The sequence below is a fragment of the Natator depressus genome, chromosome 8 (assembly GCF_965152275.1).
Source record: "Natator depressus isolate rNatDep1 chromosome 8, rNatDep2.hap1, whole genome shotgun sequence".
NCBI lineage: Eukaryota > Metazoa > Chordata > Testudines > Cheloniidae > Natator > Natator depressus.
Window position 1 is genome coordinate 96,527,072 of NC_134241.1, and position 22,037 is coordinate 96,549,108.

Below are 22,037 nucleotides of genomic sequence, written 5' to 3' on the forward strand. Positions count from 1 at the left end.
CAAAACCAGACCCGAAACTGGCTAATCCTAGAGTGCCTTATGATTTAAGTAACTGACCAGTTTCCAGCACTCAGATAGTCACTAAGGAGTGCTGTGGAAAAGAATTATGGCTGTCAGAAGAAGCCAGGTTGGGAGTCTTAGCAAGAGCCAGTGTCCAGCTAACCACTGCCAGGATTCAAAAATGTTTTAACACCTCCCTTTGGTTTCAATGGGAGTTGCTGGATGCTTATAGCACTTTTGAAAATCTGGCCCAACACACACAAAACACACGTAACACGGGAAGGCAACATCCACATGACAAATTGATCAAAGGGCTCTGCAATTTATCATACATCTTTGATTGTCTCACCTGCCTTCTACCCTTTCACCTACCTCTCTAGATATTTTAACTTTCCAAAACACAGGTAGAGCTTGAAACAGATACCATATTACGAACTAAAAGTCAGCCTGTCCAGGCGGAAAACAAAAACAAAAAAAAGAGTTTCATCCTCCTTCCCCCAAATGTGGAATTCCATATAATATATCAAAAAAACTGCACCTAAAGCACAGGATGGGAAAGATCAGCCCTGGGCCACTGTTGGTATTTCTACACCTAACCGACCTTTACACTGAGGGTGCTTTTAATTCAGGGCCAAAAGGTGCGGGGGGGGGGGGGAGGGGAGAGAGAACCTGTCCCATCAATAATGGGAGATTCCCAATGGGACCCCAAATTACTGGATTCTAAAATCATGAAATCTTTAGGTTTAGAAAATATTTTAGACTTTTTACATACATGTTTTATATTTACTACTTTCTCTTCCTCTTTCCCTTCTCAATTCAACTCCAGCTAATTTGGGCACATAACTGTATTGTCTTTATAGGTGGAAGAATAAAGATCTCCCCTCATTTTTTTTTTTTTTAATATATAGAATATACAAGACATTCCTAGAGTAGTTCTTCTGTAGCATGTGGGGTTTTTATTTAAAAGGTCACTACAAATACTGATAGTGTGCATCTTACAGAATAAATTCTTGCTAAGCAATGCGTTCATGTATTACATATACATACATTCATATATGATAAAATCTGATTGTATTAAAGGTTTTATCACAACTCATTTAGAAAAATCTGCATAACTCAGTCATGGCTTCTCCACTCAGGAGTGATGCAATCATCCCAAATTCATTCCCAATAAAACCTTTATGCCATAATAGTCCAGGCATTACACAATTTATGTTTTATAGGATATGTAAAACCTTTAAAAATATAGCTTTTAAAAAAGAAAACTTCCACAAGTCTAAATTTGTTTTACATTGTAACCTCATAGCATTTCAATTTTTACTGTAAATTTAAAATGCAGAGTCAGCAGTGTACATTGATATTTTTTCCTAATATTAGTACAATTTGCTGGCTATAGGCCAAGTTACAGACTTCAGCGAATTAATGTAAGCACCTTTAAAAAGTGGTTCTAATAGAGAAATTGCTGTATTGGACATAGATCCTAAATTAGAAAACAAACAAGCAAGATAACAGTTTAAAATGTACACATATTTTTTTAACATCTTAAAGTTCTAAAGCATGGATATCTATCTACCTGAATATGATTGACAGAATTAGTATTGGAATTGTTTAAGTATCCTACCAAATATAGATTATTATAAGCAAGACTAATATTTGTATCAAATGACTGTCTTCTCTCGAGAGGTTTTGGTCCCCTTCCATAGGGAAACAATACAGCAGATGAGGAACTACAACAAGAGGAAACTGCACAAGAGGTATTTCCTTAGGAACTGAAAACAAGAGAATTCCAGGTTTCACCCTTTACCTGCATCAAACTCTCATACAGAAATATTTATAAATATTTAGCTCTGTAGCATTGAAGACCAGTGTTTTGTATTCAGTTGTCTACATTAGACATTAGCTTACCTTTGTGTTTTATCAGCTATCCTTGAGAACAGAGGAGTTAAGTGTTGCTGTCAGCAGAGCTTTATAAAGCTTAATGCAGTGAAGCTAGAGTACAGCCATATCATTTAGGAGGTACTGTAGCATAGGAAATACATATGCCAATGAAAAACATGGTGCATGACTACTGTTTATCATTAGATATTATAGAAATACATTCTCAAATACTGCCCGTATTTCACCTGAATTCAAAATGCACGCTGATTTTGAAATATTAATTTGCAAATCTATACAGCACAATGAAGGTTATAGATCTATTCTAATTTTATACAAATGTAAATGCTGACTGTCACATTCACAGCCCTGAAAGATTTACTTAAAACTTTCCAACTCCATAAGACAGTTATAAATAAAATTCTTCCCTCACTCTACATTTCAGAGAAGCAGCGGGGGTGGGGGAGTACTGGGAGAAGGACAAATAGATGTTAATTGAAGGTTTTAACCCAAGAGAGAACGACATGATTTTAACCATACGACAGGAGAAGAGAGTACTTTAGAACAATATGTCATGACAACATTTACCAATGCTGTGGTTAAAGATATTTAAGGGTTCTGTAGCAACCATAATGAGAACGATTATACAGTACCTTACCCTTTCTACTGGTGAACCATAGCATGCAATGACGAAACATAGCAGTGGCAGATGGCATTGGAGTTAGTAAATATGATTAAAAGGATAAGAGCAGAGAAATGGTGATTGGCAGACAACACACAGAAATGCAGATGAAATGAATGCAAACTTGCAGCTCTTGAAGCAAAGATCCATCTTTAAGCCAAATGTTGCCTCTAGTCTCCTCAAAACTGAGTTTCAAATCCAAATGAACACAAATTGCAACCTTCACACAGGTCTTGTGACTCTTCATGCAGAAAGGCTTAATCATATATCCTGACAATGAAGATTGACAATGTTTTGCCAACACTACCCATCAGCAGAAACCCATTATGACTGATTTAGCCTTTAAATTTTTAATCCCCAAATCTTGCCAAAGATACAGTCTTTTCTAGCACATATGTATCTACTGCAGATATAAATCCCTGCCTAACCTTGCAGCACCTCTGGATCCAGAATGTTCCCAGGGTGCTCATTCATGCAGTTCAGTAGCCAAACATTTAAGATCATCCATCAAACACCAAAACAGGAAGATAGACAGCCGCAGTCGGATCTATTGCAAGAAGAAAGAACCTCATCTTTCAGCTCACCCTGGAAATGGAAGGTTTTCTGATCAACAGTTATTGTGAAGGTGCTGTCGTCCTCATCGTCTATACCAATCACAGCTCCCTGTGAAACAAAGAGCAAAAATCCTGATAAGGCAAGCAGTGACATCAGCAGCACACACTATCACTACACTACTAGAATGTAAAAAGCATTGACAAAATTGGAAGTAACCAGGATACTGCAAAGAGAAGGGGGGGAAAGGAAGATTTACTGTCTGTATTTAAGTATAAGAATTAAACCAGATACTTGGTGAAAAGACTGCACCTTGGCTGTAGAGAAAACCAATGGCTATTTCTACAAAGGCTTCATAATTTTCTAAATAAGTGTATACATATTTTGTTTTTGAGATAGACTTAGCATTTACCACAGAATCATTATAAAGCAAATAGTACTCTATTTTGTACTGCACACCAAGAAAAGTAATGAATATCGTTAACACTATCATGTATGAAACAGTAATAGTTTTCAATACATAATCAAATGAAATCTCTCTCAGGAGATCTTATTCAGTCTCTAAACAAGATTAATAGTCAGTCATTAGTATATTCTACTAGTACTGTAGTGGTTAACTTTTGCCTTTGTTTTCTCATGTGCTGAGTTACTAGAAGGAATAGACAGATATTTTAAATGTATATATACTCAAGTGTTCATTTCCACATTTGTTCACAGAAAAACAATTATATATGCCTGACAGAGGACGACAATAAGGAACATTCCAGTACATTCAGCATCCAGTTCAAAAGGCTTTTAACTCATCCATGGATTTACTCCAACCTCTATTCTCCTTCCTCAAGTCATCTAGCAATAACCTTCCTCTCTGCCCTTTCCTTACAATTGCACCCCATGCAAGAGCCTTCTCCTGTGCAGCACATAAGTCTGAAACTATCTAGGTTTCTGCCTCACACAGTCTCTCTCATTTTAATAGCAACTGAAGACATCTTTTCTGCCCTATCTATACTTAATTTCTCTATTACTCATTAGATCTGATTTTAACACTAAAACAGAAATACAGCTTATATGAAACCTGATAATACAAAATGTTACGTTGTATGATGAGATCTCTTTTCCTTTTCCCGAAACACACAATATTGATAGAAATAGCTGTGCATAAAATATTCTGAAAAAGCAGACAGAGGCTCTTACAAGCTTCTTCGATGTACAGCCCAAATACCGTCACCTCAAGGACAGAATTACCCCAACACTACCTTTGCCTGAAAGTCTGAAGAAGCCAGCTATTTGTTTTAAATTACTTAATAAGCCAGTGAAACCTGGATTCACTGGAGCATTCAGCAAACAATGTGCAGAGATCACGGTTACCTACATGTTTGCAGCAAGTTAATCTCACACTACATCATTCACATAAAACATGTTCACTCTTGCCTGACAGCTCAGCAAACTGAGTTTCCACTTTGAAGTTTGCAGTGTTGTTGAAGACATGTTGGTCCGAGGATATTAGGGAGAGACCAGGTGGGTGAGATAATATCTTTTATTTGACCAACTTCTGTTGGTGAAAAAGACAGGCTTCTGAGCTAAACAGAACTCTTCCTCAAATCTGGAAAAGGGCCTGGTCCACACTAAAAAGTTATATCTGGGTCAGCCTATCCTCCAGGGATATGAAAAATCCCCACGTCTTGAGCAGCGTAGCCAACCTCCGGCATAGATAGTACTAGGTTGATGGAAGTTACCACCTTCCAGGGAGATGAATTACCTACGCCAATGTGTCAGCATAGGTAATGTCTATGCTGAAGCACTTTAGCGGCACAACCACAGCTATGCTGCGATAACATTTCAAGTGTAGACAAGCCCTCAGAGCATCACAGCTAAATACAAGGTGGAACAGATTGTTTAGCAAAAGTAGTTAACACATACTGTAAGAGACCATTCAAAGAGAAGTGGTCTGTTATCTTTGCAAAAAAAGGGGAGGTTACTGGGTTGCAGATTGCTGTAATAAGCCATAACTCCAGTGTCTTTATTAACTCCATGTTTTTTAATATCTAGCAAAATTATGAATTTAAGCTCATTGGCTCATCTTTTGAAGGTGTTATGAATGGCTTCCTCTGAGGAAAAGGACAGATGTGGAGTGATCATTTTGTGAAAAGCATTATCAAGGAGACAGTTTTAGATTCCAATCCAGTTTACAAATTCAAGGGGCCTCAAGAGATCATTAAAACTAGAGAGACAGTACCCAAAACCAGTGTTTAAATAAAACTAATGTTATGACTCTCAAACCAACATAATAGCAGGACAGAAACTGATTAGAATTTGACAGTTTAGTTTTCATAGTGCTGATGCCATCCTAGGGGCCACAACCCAAAAGGTGAGAAGTGTTCATATTAATAAAAGTTCACTCGTCTCAAGTAGAGTACAGATACTACACGAGGAGCACATGAATTTCTAAACCACTGGGCTATGCACTATGAGTTTTGTTTTTAGATAAAACTAAATATAGCTAACTGAAAGATGTTTTTTAAATGACTCCTCCTTCCTCGAGAAAACCAAGTGGATGTTCTGTTAATATCAAAATGTAACCTGGGCTAATGGGTCTGATGAAAAAGGCAATCAAGCTTATTGCTGCATAAAAGAGAGATGGAGAAGACTGTAATGTGTCCACTTTGTCAATGGTGGGGTGGCGGCATTGAGTCCTGTGACTGGGTGAACCCTGAGGGACAGAAAACTGATTAAGCCAAAAGGACAGGGGACGAGAGGACGACAGCCCTCACTGAGGTGTTGCCTATTTTACCCTTAAAGGGGTTTGCCGAACTACTCTGGGAGAGAGAAACTGGACTTAGAAACACTTAGAAATCCCCTACATCATGGGGATTTTTTCTACTGTGAGAAATGCCTATTACTGCCACAGAGCGGTTGGCCATCTGGGCAAATCAGTGCCCTCTTCACCTCACTGCACTAAAGTGCCTTCAAGCCTGCAACGACTCATCAAGTTCCTCTAAGTTATGGAGCCCCCAAGCATGGAATAAACTGGACTTACGAATCCCGGGAAATCACCCTGGGGACAGGGTTACTTGTAGGTTGTATGGTATTACTGATGTTGCCCATTTCCCTTTATATGCTGCCTCTTCATTTCCCCTTGTAAATAACGTGTACCTTGTTTGTGGGTTCATCCATTACAGAGGTGTCAGAAGAGTATATGTTCATGGTATCAGGTTAGTCAGAGTTCCTGACTACCTTAGCCAGACAGGTGGAGATGCCACCAGTTAGTAGCTAGGAGCCCAGGCCGTTGAAACCTACTACAGCCAAAGCAGAAAGACAATGGGTAAGGGCGCCGCTTAATGATTAGCTGCCCTTCGGGGTACAGCAACCCATAAAACCCCCTTAGAAAAAAATTTTCTGTGAGGACCACCAAGATGAAGACCAGTTTAGAAAATAAATGTTACAGCATGAGGGCTGTTTAGTCTACGGCTGGATTTGAATGAGATTATAAAGGGATATTTTGCCAGTCAGATCATTTGGTTGTCTGAACACTTCCAAGCCTATACTCTGAAAGATATGGGAACAGCTTCCACAGCTGTGGTTCCGTAGATCGTTCTGGATTGGAGAAGAGGAGAACTGCAAGTTTGAAAAACCACTGGCAATATTTTAATGTATGTTTCACAGTGCTTTTAATAACTTCTGCACGATCCCCTTTGTTTTCCTTTAATGTTGTCAGAATAGTGCCAAATAACTTCACACTTCAGTCTCAACAGTGCCCAACTCCCTCACAAGGCAGTATTAACAAGGCTATGTTGTAATCAAATATTACAGACCTTATAGGTAAATTATGCCCTTTGTGTATTCCATGGCAAATTAATATCAAATTAGAAATTCGGGTATTTTCTGACCTTAACCACTCATAATTGGAAAACTAGTGAAGTGACAACACCATGAGAATCAAGTGAGTGAAATCTGATCAGTAAGTGGAAAGGATTTCTGAACAGACTGTTTAAAAACACTTTTGTTTGTTTTTGTTCACACCTACTTAACTGCAGTGATTAATGAATAATTTAAATAAAGGACATCTTTGTTAAAGATTCAGATTTACACTCCCCCTGCTCTAGACTTCCTTATAAACCACTGTCATATGCCATAACAGCAGTTTAAGTGACACTGAATAGGGAAAGACTGGGAATAGGAGACCTAAAAAAAACCTACACTCAAAAAAATGAAAGGGCAATGAACATGGCAACTCAGAAAAGTTCCAAAGAGTAACCTAGGAAATATCAAGCTAAGTTAATGTTCTTATTATGCTTTTTTAATAGTAGCTGATACTACAAAGTTAACCAGATTGCGATCAACTGCCACTCCTTCGCTGGAAGAGAACTTCACAGGTTCCACAAGAGGGCAGGCTTTGCTGAGACTGGCCTCTGCATGGAGAGCTTATGGCAGCATCATGTAAGGTATGTTCAGCTACATGCCACAGTGAAAAGCAGACTGTCCACACTGCGATGTGTGGTTACATATGGCAGTGAAAGGCTCTGGCAGGGGGGAAGCAGTGGGACACTACATTGCTAAAAATAGGAGTGTAGACATCTGAGACACTGCTTAAACACAGACAGCCATGTATGGTACATACCTTAAGGTTCTGGCATACCTTTACTCTCCTAAGCAGTACCTCACCATCTACCATGCTAGTTATGCCCACACTAGAGGGATTGTGATGAGGTGGATAAACCCCACACTGGAGAGACAGGGATGCAAGAACAACTCTGGGCCCAAGAAGCCCCACCACAGCAAGCCTGCTGAGTATGTTCTAGTTGGAGGAGGAGTTTAAAAGAAAGTCTGTTCAGCACAGCATGGTAGTGGGTGGAGAGAGGCAAGCCTGCACTCAGTACTGTGGGAAGACTACAACAAACAGGAGGGGACTGCTGCATGAAGCCAGGACTCCCTAGTCTGCTGAGGCCCATGGTCCAGATTGCAAGGAACAACTACAAGCCACAATGCCCAGAGTGGTAGGAAGAGGCAAAGGGTATTAGTCTGACTGCTGATAGGGATATCTTCCTTACAGTGCTCCAGAGAGCCCATCGATCAGAACTCTGGGGCGGGGGGGCAGCTCCTCCTACTCCTTTAACAGCTAGACATAGCTGTCACCGCAGACTTGAGACACAGAGCAGGGCTGCCACCACAGACTCTGACCATTGGGTGGGCCCCCACCTGGCTCACAACTGATGGAGAATGATGACATAAGGGCCTAGTCCTGCTGAAGAACATAAGGAAGGGCAACTGAGAAGTGAGGAAGGAAGAGGGGTGACATGGATGTGGTGAAGCTGCTGAAGTAGGTGGTGAAGAGCCAACAACAACAGGCAATCCAGCTGCAGCAACAGAATTAATTACTGCAATGGCTGGCCACCCAGAAACAGCAGCAATTCATCTGGAAGCTAACCACACAGCACCAAGAAGAGAAACACCACCAGGTCCAGCAGATGGCAGCACAACAAGCCCCAGAAGCCACTGCTAACCCAGGGTCAGGGTCAGGGTCCCCTAGGGCAGTGCTTCTCAAGCTATCTGATGTGGGGGACCGGCAATTTTTTTTTTCCCAATGTGCACGCAGACCGGCAGCCGATGGCTCACGGACCGGCACTGGTCCACGGACAACCACTTTGAGTTGCACTGCCCTAGAGTGATCCTGATGCCAGGGATCCTGGCCAGGCTGATGAAGACAGGCCCAGAGAATGACCCGGAACCTTGTTGGTAACATTTGAACATTGTGGCCACCATGGTAGCATGGCCACCGGGCCATTCTCTTGACTCCATACCTGACAAGGCCGGCCCAGGCAACCTATAGGGTGCTAGATACCAGGATGCCTAAAACTATCATAAGGTCAAGGCAGTCATTCTTCTCGGAGACATACCGACAGTGCTTCCAGAGGGAAAAGCACCACCGGGGGCCTGCCATCAGGTAGTGGCCTCGCACCTCAAGGATTGTTGATCATGGATTATAGCATGTGGTACTCCGAGGCCATTCCGCTTCACACAACCAATGTGGTGACCACAGCTATGGAACTCATGATGGTCTTTGTGAGGGTGGGGATCCCCATAGAAACAGACCAGGAGATGAGCTTCATGTCACAATTGATGAAAAACATATGTGAGCTACTGAAAAATCAAATCTCCAGGTCATCTGTCTACTACCCCCAAAAGATGGACTAATCTAACACTTCAACAGGACCATGAAAGGGATGATAAAGTTTGTGGCTGATGAGCCTCACCACAGGTATCACTTGTTATTGCTCCTGCTATTTGCAGTGCACAAGGTTTCACAAGCATCTATGGGGTTCTCACCCTTCGAGTTGTTATATGGGAGACAACCCCAGGGGATTCTACATCTAGTTGGTAAACCTGAGATCTTGCTCCTCCCAGAGTCACTGCACTAATAAAGCACATTCTCCAGCTCTGAGAGAAGCTGAAGACACTAGGGACTTTTGCCCCTTACAGGCCCAAAATTGTCAAGAACAAGCCTATAATAGGGGCATCCATCCACACAAATGCCAACCCGGAGACAGAGTATTGCTGTTGCTGCCTAGCTTGGAATAAAAGTTAATGGCAAGGACCCTTTGAGCTAGTACACCAGGTAGCAGCAGTGGATTACGAGATCCGACAACCTGGGAAGAACAAAGAGACCCTGGTTTATCATACAAGTCTTCTGAAGCCCTGACAAGACAGCAAGAGCTTATTCATAAACCCATTACCCCCTGATCCAGAGCTAAGTCCCCATGCACCATTATCCCAGGGCCAGACAATTCCATTGAGGGGGGAAGGGCTTCAGCTGCCCCAATGGACTCATACATTGCAGATGGTCCACTCTTTACCTTCCACATTCTAGTCACAACCAAGATGAACCCATCTATTTTGTCAACCTCACAACCGAGCGCAGACAAAAGGTCTGTGAGAGTCATCATCCCCTGTCCAGAAAGATGCAGGAAGCTATCCATTAGGAGCTGCAGGCAATGTTGGACCTCAGGGTGGTTGAGGAATCCCAGAGATGCTGGGGACCCAATGTCCTGCTGCCCAAGGCAGATGGAACAACTCGGTTTTGCAACAACTTTAGGAAGATGAATGCAATATCCACATTTGATGCATATTCATATTGACGACTGATTGGGGGCCACGAAGTACATCTCAACCTTAGATCTGACCAAGGCATCTCAAGAGAAAACAACCTTTGCAACATCTTTCAGCCTGTACTATTTCAAAACTATGCCCTTCAGCCTTCACGGGGCCACAGCCACGTTCTAACAGTTGACAGAGACAGCCCTGCAACCACACAGCCAATATGAGGCAGTCTACATAGACAATATAGACCTATACAGTTGTGATTGGAAGAAACACCTCAAGCATATATTGGTGGTCCTAGGGGCCTCAAAGAAGCTTGCCTCACCACAAATCTGGCCAAGTGCTGGTTGGGATTTCATGAGGTGATGTATCTGGAATACACAATTAGAAGGGGCAACCTTAGGCCTTTAATTGGAAAGGTCCAGGCCTCGACTGATTGCCCTGTGCCATCGACAAGGAAACAAGTTAGATGATTTTGGAGTCTGGCTAGCTACTATATGCAGTTCATACCCCGTTTCATCACAATAACTGCACCCCTCACTCACTCAAGTGAAGAACTCTATCCCCAAGATGATCACCTGGTCTGAGGTCTGTAACAAAGCCTTCAGGATCTTGAAAGACTGCCTGAGCAGTGAACTGGTCCTCTTCCTCCCGGACTTCATGTGATTGTTCACACTCCACACAGGCATTTCAGATGTGGAGCGATAGTCACTGCTATCCCAAGACTTTAATGAGGAAGAAAATCCAATATGCTACATTGACCAGAAACTATTCCCACAAGAGGGCCTACTCAATCATAGAAAAACAGACCTTGGCAATGAAGTGGGTCATAGAAGCATCGTGGTATTACCTACAGGAAAATCCCTTCCTCCTGATAATTGATCATGCACCCCTCCACTGGATAAATACCATGAAAGACACTAAACCCACAAATTATGAGGTGATATTTGGCCTCACAACCTTATGCCTTCCAGATAGCCCATAGGCTAGGGAACAAACTCCAGAATGCCTGATGGGCATGCTCCAATTGGAGAAGAGGTTTAAAAGGGAGTCTCTTCAGCACAGCAGGGTGGTGGGCAGAGAGAGACAGGCCTGTATTCATGGCTAAAGAGGGACTACTGCAGACAGGTATCCCCAGGAGGGAACCGATGCACAAAGTCAAGACTCCCTAGACTGCTGAGGCTCGTGGGCTGGATGACAAAGAACAACTGCAAGTCACGATGCATTCTGAGGTGGTACAGAGTGGCAGGAAGAGGCACAGGAGAGAGCGTTAGCTGGACTGCAGATAGTGGGTGCCTTCCTTACAGAGGGCCCCTGAGTTAGAATTCAGGGGAGTCGGAGGAGCTGGATTCCTCTACCCCCTTAACTGTTAGGTGGGGCTGACGCCACAGACTGACCATAGGCAAGGTGGCCCAACATAGTCCCCCTTTTCCACCCCGCTCACAGGTGCATGCAGTGTACTTACTCTACATGCTGCCGTAAGCATAGACATAGCCTGATAAATTTACAACTCACCCCCACCACGGCTGAGAAAAGATAGAAGATGGGCATAAAAGGCTTTTCAGAGAATAAGTCCTTTCTCACATAGGATAGCATTTCAAGACAAAGATTTGTCAGGATGACGTTTACTTTGCAGAGAGTGGTTCGAGTGCATATTGCCTTTAAAAAGGTTAGAATTAAAAAGCGAACAGGACACTAAACATGGAAATATGGAGTTGAAGTTGTTTCTCTCAGTCCGATGACCTCCCTGCATGAGCATCAGGATACTGGGACTCCCCAAATCCCTTTAGTGGGCTCTCAGGAATCCACCTGCAATCTTAGACACAAAGGGAATGGAACAGAAGCAAGGAGCAGAGCTCTGCTCCAACACAATGGAACAGTGTGTCAGAGTACAGCTCCCCTTCGTCCACTTCTCTAACTCCAGACCCTCAACACGAAACCCCCTTTGCCCCATGCTCTCCACATAGCTTCACAGGTTCCTTCACATCTCTGTTCACTCTTCCCTGACACATCTGCTCACTCCCCCTCAGCTCCCCACGGTATGACTGCATTTGCACTAGGTGTACCAGGAGGGATGGGGATGAGTACAAATGGAGAGGTAAGGGAAGTGGTTTTGCTTGTTGGGACTGTGAAGGTTGGGGAGAGAACTTGTGGGAGGTGGAGGGGAGAAGCTCAGTGTCTGCAGAGAATTACAGATGCTCGAGGGTTCCCCTCAGCACAGTGGCCTCACAGCACAGGGAATCCTTCAAGTACAAATGCCTCAACACAGATACACTCAGATTCTCTGATGCAGCTAACTGGGTCTCCCCATCTACTCAATTCACACTGCTCCCCATCAGCTGAAAATTATTTCGTTTTGCCTGCTGTGCTCTTCCTTCCCCCACACTCCTTTTTTCTGCTCAGCTTTCTGTTTACCACCTCAGATCAATAGCTGTCTGATGCTGTGACACCACGTATAACAGCACTGTCGAGAGGCAGGTATTGTTGAATGGCATAAAAAAGGGCAGAAAGACAAAGTGGCAATATTACAGAGATCATGTCAGATCAGAATGACAGAGAAAATCATTTTTAGGTATATAGTTGAGAGTTCAGCAGGCATTTTGGGCCTAAGCTCGCTCTCTCAAACTATCTAAAAAGTAAAAACCAAAAGCATGTGACTTACTCATTGTACATGGTCAGTGGATCACAATACTGTCTAGTTCTTATACAGCTCTTTATCCATAGATCTCAGAGCATTTGTTGAAGGAGGTAAGTATTGTTATGCCTGTTTTACATATAGGGAAACTGAGGCCAGGGAGGGGCCAAGTGATTTGCCCAAGGTGAACCAGCAGCCCTGTGGCACAGTCAGGAACTGAACCTAGGTCTCAAGTCCCCAGTCCAGTGCCCTATCCAGTAAAACCACATTACCCACGTTATAAGGTGTTAAGAAACATAAGAGAAAATACTTACTCTGAGTCTAACACACCCTCTTCGTGATCCTCTCATCATTTTGTCCTTTGACTGAAAGAGAGGACAGATTAATTTGATTAATAAACTTACTAAGAATTCACATAAAAAATTATTCAAGACAATCTGGAAAGAAGTAAAACGTTTTGGAGTAAAGTTTTATGGACTGGTGAAATAAAACTACCGCTATGACAGAGGTTGTACTCCATATAGCACAGGAAGAAAGAAACCATAACACACAACCGTCTGTTTTCTGGTGTTAAGTATGTTAGGAGGTAATGTCATGGCATAGGACAGTAGCTCTTCTATAGGTGTCACACAATAGAGAGTCAATAAAGCGCACATCAAACCACATATAAAACTTCTTGAAGAAAGAGACTAAGGGGTCCATACACTCATCCACTAAACCAAGCGGAGAGGAGCAGACGCAAGTCGAACTGAGCATGAGGATATGGGAAAAGGCAAAATAGTGACTCCATAACATGGTCCTTTCACTCCCAACAGTCTCACGAACGACCTTCCACCTAACATCATAAAAAGCCCCACCTTTTAGATGGGCTGTAGAAAAATAAAGGCTTGTCTACCTAGGAAACTTACAGCAGCATAGTTAAACCACAATAGTTATACCAGCATAACCCCCTGTGGGCACTTTTTCCTGAAACAAGAATGGCTTTTTGACTTAGCTTAAACTGCTTCTGAAGTGACATAAGCAAAACTGGAAAAGGGCCATCTTATCCTGGAATAAGAATGCCCACACAGGCAATTATACTGGCATAACTATAGCTCTTTAATTCACAGCTTAGCTAATGGTGGTATAAATTTTCCACATAGAGAAGCCCTAAATAAGCTCCCTAGATAGCAAAGGTACACATGCAGCACAGTCGACCTTCGCTCCAAATGTCAGTAATCGAGTCAGAGCAATCTGAACGTCAGGCTCCTGACCAGAGCCCACATGGCTTGCTTTCATGTCTACCTACTAGGCTACCCTGCCTCCCAACCAAGTTATTGAAGCTTTATTCTTTAGTATCCCCATCTAGAAAAGGGACTGGTATATTCCTGTCATAGATCAAGGAGCATTTATATGGGGAATTCAGGTGCAAGAATAATTAACAGATCAGGGAGCGGAGGTCTGGTTTGAGGTAAACAATGAAAATATTCTCTTACCATATCTGTCTCCACACTCTCCCTCCCCCCATTCTACATTTCATTGATAGAGACTCATGTCTAGTTTTAAAATAGAGGCAATGTCAAACATTTTACTAGTCCTGGCACTGGCTCATGAAGGAAGCCATTTACAAAAATCTACCTATGTTTCAAATACTGTGGTGTAGTATGGACAGATCAGGGAGCACGAGGAAACATTAGACCCTTGAAAAAATGCCCAGAAGGTTTCTTTTTTTTAGTACTTAATTGTCAAAGAACATTCTAGTCATCAACAGGAATTAATCCTAGAACTATGAAAGCAAGGAGTTTTTTTGGAAGGCGGAGCTGTAACAGGGCTGTGGTTGCAACCTGAGCTACAAAGAGACAGTCCCTCTCATTTAATACTCCTTAGAGCCAAGCCTGAAACCCTCATCTTTCCAGTCAAGAATTCAGGCATATATTACTTGAGCCAGAGTAAGAGGTTCAATAGCTGTCAGCTATTGAAATAGCCCTATTTTCTTTCTAAGCTGCAACCAGGCAATATAGTGCAACATGCTCATCATATACATTAGGTTCCCCCTTAAGTCAATAGCAAAGAAATCCTACTGGCATCAATGAGAGAAGAACTGGGCGCCAAACCATCCACTACAAGAATCACTAATAAATTACAACCTACTATCTTTAAGTACCAAGGCATGAGTTTAAGGAGATTTAACTATACAGAAAGTATGAAGGGATAGTTAAAAGTGCTTTTGAGCTAGAGACAGACCAAGAAGTGCTAGAGTCAAAATTTCAAGTCAGGTCAATGTTTTGGGTGCGTGGGGATGAGTTTTTAGTTTGTTTTATAACCTGTACTCAATCTGTCAAACAGCTTTTCTTCAAACGTAGGAGAAGCATCTTTTGCCATCAGAATAAAGATAGCAGTTTTCAAACCAAACTAGGTTTCCAAGCCAAAGTGTGGGGAGCAAAAATAGGTTTGTTTATTTAAAAGAGACTGTTTGCAACGTTAATTATGCAAAGACAAATGCTTAATCTAGAATGTATATTAAATATACATTTTCTGTGCAGATTTCCTTGAAAGCACTGCCACTTTGGGGCAAAGAAGAAAGGCACAAGATAGGGGAATAGAGCAAAGGGACAGTATCAGCTGCTGAAAGAAGCTGTGTTAGCCCCTATATTTGAAAATGTACATAGAGGGACTCCCCTCTCAGACACAGAAAGTTAGAACACAAGCAATGCTGCATTGCAGACAGACAATGCCTGAGATCATCTGACTAGGTTGCCCTGGGGGAATCCAAGAGCTTGGATCCTAAACTCTAGGCCAGGAGATGGGAAAGCACTATGGAGCTTGTATCTATCTCCCTCTGGTGGATGCAAGCAGCAGCAGCTGCAGAAATCCCATCCAGCCCATGACTAGCAATCCAAGTCCCTTGATTAGTAGGGGAATGACATAAATAAGAGGGACCTCTTAAGATCACCTCACATTGGAGGGAGAAAAAAGAAAGTGTAACTGTATGAGTCACTGTTATAAAATAAATCTTGTGAATCGATGGATCCAGTTACATTGGCCTCAGGCTGAGTCTGGGACAGAGGGTTGGGGTGCAGGAGAGGGTGAGGGGTGCAAGCTCTGGGAGGGACTTTGGGTGCAGGAGGGGGCTCCAGGTTGGGGCAGAGTGTTGGGGTGCCGCCTCCAGGAGGGGGGTCAGGGCTGGGGGTTGTGGTACAGAACGGGGTATGGAGTGCTGGCTCTGGGAGGGGGCTCAGGCCTTGAGCAAGGGCTTGGTGCAGGAGAGGGTTCAGGGTGCAGGCTCTGGGAGGGGGCTCAGGGCTGGGAGTGCAGGAGGGGGCATGGGATGTTGGCTCCGGGGTGGGGCTCAGGGCTGGGGTGTGGGCTCCTGCCAGGCGGCACTTACCTCGGGCAGCAGCACAGTGGGGCTAAGGGAGGCTCCCTGTCTGCCCCAGCTCTCCGCCGCTCCCAGAAGGGGCCAACACACCCCTGTGGCCCCTGGGGGGAGGAGGAGGGAACACATGGCTGCCCCCCTCTGCAGGCGCTGCCCCCACAACTCCCATTGGCTACAGTTCCCAGCCAATGAGAGCTGCGGGGGCGGTGTTTGCAGGCCAGGAACAGCACACGGAGACCCCTGCCTCTCCCCCACAGGGGCACGCTGGCTGCTTCTAGGAGCAGCGTCGGACCTGCAGGGAGCCTGGCTTAGCAGCAGCCCCACTACACCCCCGGACATCGCGATCAACTGGGAGAGTCTCCAGGACTGACCAGTTGATCGGGATCTACAGGCTGGTGACCACTGCTATAAGGAACTTCACTCACTTCACCAGGACTCTGATTAGAGGGCTCCAAAGTAGCATATCTATTTGCAGAAAAGGTCCTTAACACTTACGCAAGTAGTTAACTTTAACTTTGCAGGGTCACGACCTCAATACTCTCTTGCTTGTGTAGAAAAACAAGTGTTTTACGGTTTTTCAATCACATTTCCCAAAAATCAGCAGGGAGACTCAGGACTGGGCATAGAAACAGCAATTACAGTTATGTTACGAAAAATAAAATTACTTCAAGTTGGTCATGTCCCTTTAGTGTCTGCTCTAATGTTATAAGTGACACATTTGTATTAATATTTCCAGTGAAAACAAGTCAACAGTTAATATTAACCAATTAATTTCTATTCTGTTCTATGCAGAATGTTATACCACATTCATCACTATAGTATCTCCTTCCAGTAGTAGTCCATCAAATGTAGCTCACTCTCTTTCACTGAAGTCCCACTCTTGCAAATCTAGTTGTTCAGAGTAACCACTAATTCATTTGGCATACTAAATTCCCTCCCCACTCCAATCAAAGATTTTATAAGAGCAATGATTCAAATAATTTATAATTGAAAAACTATACAAGAAATTTAAGTTAAGAAAAAGAACATTAGGTCTTTGGCCTCATGCCTCACAACATATTAAGAAGTGTCGATATCTGGATACTACCACACCTTGCCAAAATGTTCTTCTATTAAGAAAGCCACCTTTAAGTTGCACAATCAGTGAAATGGAGCCCCTCCTCATGGAACAGAGCAGAAATATATACCCACAATCCAGATACCACAATGATTTCTTCCTAGAGAGAATTAAATAGCATTTTGAACACACTACTATTTTTGCAGATGTTGTTACGTTACTTATGAGCTGGTTAATCCTGTTTGTTCCTTGTCAATTTTTGGTGCTCTTTGTATTTTATACATATTGCAGCAATGTTCTTTCACTGAGAAAAATGCAAATTTTATAGCCAGCCAAAATAATATTTTCACTACATGGAGACTAATTTTTTCCCAAGCACGATGTAGTTATTTTGAGGCAGATGTAGTGACACAGAAGTATAATATAAATTAAGCTGCAGCTCAATCAGAATTTATAACAACCAGCAGTGAGGTAAGACTTTTCATGCAGTGAGAGTGCAAAAGTGTCTTCCAGAAACATCCTAACTGTGTACAGATACTGTAAAGCTGGCCTTCCATTAAGTTACTTTTGACCTGCACAAAATGCAACTCATGTAGTACAGAATCAGGCTAATTTCTGGCATTTTTAGTAAGATGCAACTTCGTAAGATCAAAACTTATGCTTTGATCCATTTCAAAATTGACATAACGTGTATGTATAGGGTCACTGTTGATTTCACTGGGGAAAGCTGAAATACTGTGTAGAAAGCTAGACTTCTGTACAATACTCAGCTGCTAAGTATGCCCCAGGCCAGGTCTACACTTCAAACTTTTACCAGCTCAGGTATGTCACTCAGGAATATGAAAGAGTACAATCCCTTAATTCACAACTGTGCCAGCAAAAGCCCCTGGTGTAGACACAGGTACCTGGGCAAAACCGTACTTTGGCCAGTTACAGATTATTTTGTTTCGTGGGGCTGTAATAAGCTATACTGGCAAAAACGCAGTGAGTTTTGCCAATATAAGCTGTGTCCACACTAGGACACACAGCAAGTACTTCACTACTGAGCAAAATAGAAGTGAGACACTTTTTCCAAAATAAGAACATCCACGCAGATTTGCAATAAAACAAAAAATGTTAATTAAAACAAGTTCAGTTATTTCAGTGCAAACCTGTATGTAGGCAAGCCCCTAAGTGAGTCCACAGAGCTCTGTAGTGTTGAAGACCCAGACTGGATATGTGCAAGGAGGTGGGGGTTAGAGAGAGAGAGAGAGAATATGGAAGGGGAGAAAGACAACAACTGACTGCTTGGGGTATGTTTTCACTGAAGAGTTAACCTGTATGATTGGCAGAGAGCCCAGCTTAGCCCAGCCCAGGGGTGAGCATCCCCACAACAAAACCATACCCACATTACTATGTCACCACTGTTTCTGCACTTGCCCGTGTGTGCGCCTATGTGTTGGAGGGGAGAGGAGGGGAAGGGGAAATATCCCACAGTTCTTTCTGCTGAGACTCTCTAGAATTCTTTTCCAATCAGTTATGGAAGAACTTGTCCATCCTTTGGGGAGAACTGTGGAACGGGACTATCAGCACTCAACTGATTTTTGCCTGTGCCCTCACAGCAAAGTGAGTGGGTTGCAGCCCAAGTTAGAGCACAGACCAGGTTATAAATAAATCTCTCCTCTCCCACCTTCCCAAAAGCTGGTAAACTAGCCCAGGTTTAAGGCACCTCCAAACCCATGTCCAAGGGTTTTCTGTGCAGATGGTTGGGAGGATTGGGTGAAAACTCAGGTAAAAACTGGAGTTAATTGTGAAGCAAAGACTTACCCTTTTAAGTCATAGACAAATAAGCTTGTCTATGCCGTCACCAGACATACTCAGTTGTTTGTGTAAGCAACAAACATAGTAAAGCAACAACTGCTACAGCTAAAGTTGTATTATGTTCTAAGTCCTGGTCTTCAGACTCTTGACTTTTCCAAATAGCGATCTTTAGAACAAAAGCTTTCCAATCTTAGCCTTGCCCAAAGACAACTTTTTTTGTAGAAGTCTGAAGAGAAACATTTCAGCCATTTGGGAATAAAACAGAGAGTGAATTCTGTGTGCCACAGGTAGCACCCATTGGAATTCTGCATATGGGGTCCCTAAAGTACATAGTACTTAAATACAGTACATATAGACCACCACCATCAGCTAGTTTAATTGCTTCATCCACCTGAACTGCACCTAAGGTAAGGTATGCAGCTAATTGAGAATATGTAGTATATGGCCTCTAAGTCATTAAAATATATATCATAGAAAAGAGAACTTATCACAAAGTTCATATTTTTATCAATATTGTGTTTTGCACAATAGTTACAAAAACTAAGATCAGCAATAGTTAGGGTTCGGTTTTGTTTGTTTTTAGCAACAACTCAAAGTGAATAATCTAATTTGAAAAAAATCCAGAATTCTTAATTTTTATATTTAAACAGTAATTTTGAACCAAATTATTCACTGATTTACATCTGTGTAAATCCATACAAACTATCTGAGAATGGAATTACTCCATTGTCTCTAAAAGTAGATTTTGACTTAAGTGCACAGGAAACACAGGAAAATGCAACCCAACCACATTTGTTTCCAGGAAGTAAGGATTGCCCCATTATTTGGGCGGATACAGTCCCCCAGGAGGCAGCTACAGAGCCCAGAATGACTACCTTAGACATTCCAAACTAGGATTTAAAACTAAACTAGTATTTTCAGGGTTTGTTTGTTTAAGATAATGAATGCTTCTGCAGATAAACTCACTTACAATTGAACATGTTAGTATGTTGCATAATTACCCCTGAGAACAGATTTACATATTGCTTGAAATTTGTAAGGTACGTTTTCTTTCCGCAGCAAGAAAACTCTGTAAAACTGTCCAAAATCTAAAGTAACCCTTTTGGAAAGTGTCGAAAACATCAATTTGGAAACAAGACATGACAGATAAGCTGAAAAGATCAACACAGAAGGCTGAATAAACATGGAATGATGTTTGTGACTGAACTTTAAAGCTTTGTTCTAGTTTAAGATTTAAAGATGTGTAAGACAACACAGTCTATAATAGACCACTTGGCATGTGTTAGCTAACATGCCAACACCTCATCTTGAAATCCTGATCTAGATAAGTTGAAGATGAGTGCAGCCACACTACAAAAAGTGTTTTCTTACCATGTTAGCTAACAATTGGTAGCAAACAGAGGTAGAATCCTAGTGAAAACAAGGCAGTTTGTCTTTCACTAGCTTTCTACTGCGTTTTAGTTGCCACATTAACTAACGTGTGGTAAGAAAACATTTTCCCCCCTAGTGTGGACAATGCCTAAGAGCATGAACAGTGGATTTTATCATGTTCTGCTAATGATCAGGAACTATTAGACAGTTAATATATATGAGAACTACTAGAGATTTAGATGTCAGGAGACACTAAACATTTCCATCACCTTTTCTTTAATAAAAATTATTTACAAAAGATACCATTATTTTAAAGTGGAAAAATGATGTATCACTGTTAAAGGAAACACCAGAAAAGACATCTGTAAATCTTAAAAAGGAAATGTTCTTTAGGGTAGTACATACCACACACAAGACAACCAACAAGGACAAGCAAAGCTATTTGGGGGCCTAGGAAGAGAATATGAGAGTGGGTCCCTCCCTAAAGTTTATTAATAAAGATACCCAAAGACCCCAGAAATATATGTTCCTGCTCTGGATTTTGGAGGGCACACATCACTAGTTTATATGCATTTTTGAAGATTTACAATTCAAGTATAACAAAGTGTGACATACAAAATACTGGTTTCAAATACTATTTTATTCACAGACTTAAGTGCAAAAAATGTTAAAACATTCACCATCTTTAATTCTTTTTGCATTTACATTACTTGGATCAGATTTTAAAATACTACTTGCTTCTTAATCTTGCACATTGTTAATCACGTATGAGTTTGTCCATTTATTAAACTCATTCTCTAAGAGGTCGCAGGCAGTGAAAACAAAACTTTGAGTTTATTACCAGCAGAGGGAGAGTTCATTATGTCATCTGAGAATGGAATGCAGTGACCTTTAAAGGGGTATAAAGCAGTTTTGTTTTCCTGCTAAGCTGGGACTTCTGAGATTTACTTAAGAAACTGTCTTAAGGAGCCAAAGTTGTATTTGAGCTGACAATTACAGGTTTTTCTATGTAAGGGGACTCTAGCTACATGTCTAGTTTCAGAGGCTTCATATGCAATAGGTCAATATTCTTCATCCGGTCTGCAGTTTTGCCTCCTCAGGCTCATATAACCACACAAAAGCTTGGGCACTTCACCTGTAGCTCACGAAAGCTTATGCTCAAATAAATTGGTTCTTCTCTAAGGTGCCACTAGTAATCCTTTTCTTTTTGTGAATACAGACTAACATGGCTGCTACTCTGAAACTTCACCTAGATTTGCTTCTCCAACAAACAGCACTTTCAATTATGCACAACTAGTTTCTCTAAATAAACAATTATTTGGCAATTAGCAGTTAATGCTTTCTGCTCATTTAGAGTGGAAATACAGAAGAAATTTTGTCCCAAAAGCAAAAAAATCTATTTTGCCCCAATTTTTACAGAAGTGTGGCATTGCTAGATTCCTGCTGTGAAACACTCACCTCCTATTCAACAATACCTCTGCGCTCAGGTTCTGTAGGAACCATATCCCTGGGGTACAATAGGTCCACATGACAAAATACAAGGGGTGGGGATGGTCAAGATTGTAGCTAGCTAAAACCATACAAAAGAGGGCTGGGCGGGGGAAGAAAAGTTTTAAAA

The 22,037-nt window shown here is 42.0% G+C and overlaps 1 protein-coding gene across 5 annotated transcripts in view; it reads right to left on the reverse strand.

The window, feature by feature from the left end:
* OSBPL9 (oxysterol binding protein like 9) overlaps positions 1 to 22,037 on the reverse strand; it is a 134,082-nt gene that overhangs the window by 107,069 nt on the left and 4,976 nt on the right. For 3 of the 5 annotated variants that reach the window (XM_074961748.1, XM_074961746.1, XM_074961747.1), the window contains exons 2-3: positions 13,151 to 13,201; positions 3,142 to 3,220 (exon numbers count right to left, since the gene is read on the reverse strand). In XM_074961748.1, the coding sequence (XP_074817849.1) occupies positions 3,142 to 3,220; positions 13,151 to 13,201 (130 nt within the window). Of the gene's footprint in view, positions 1 to 2,985; positions 3,099 to 3,141; positions 3,221 to 13,150; positions 13,202 to 22,037 lie in introns of those variants that run through there. The other 2 variants (XM_074961750.1, XM_074961749.1) reach the window with 1 other exon arrangement.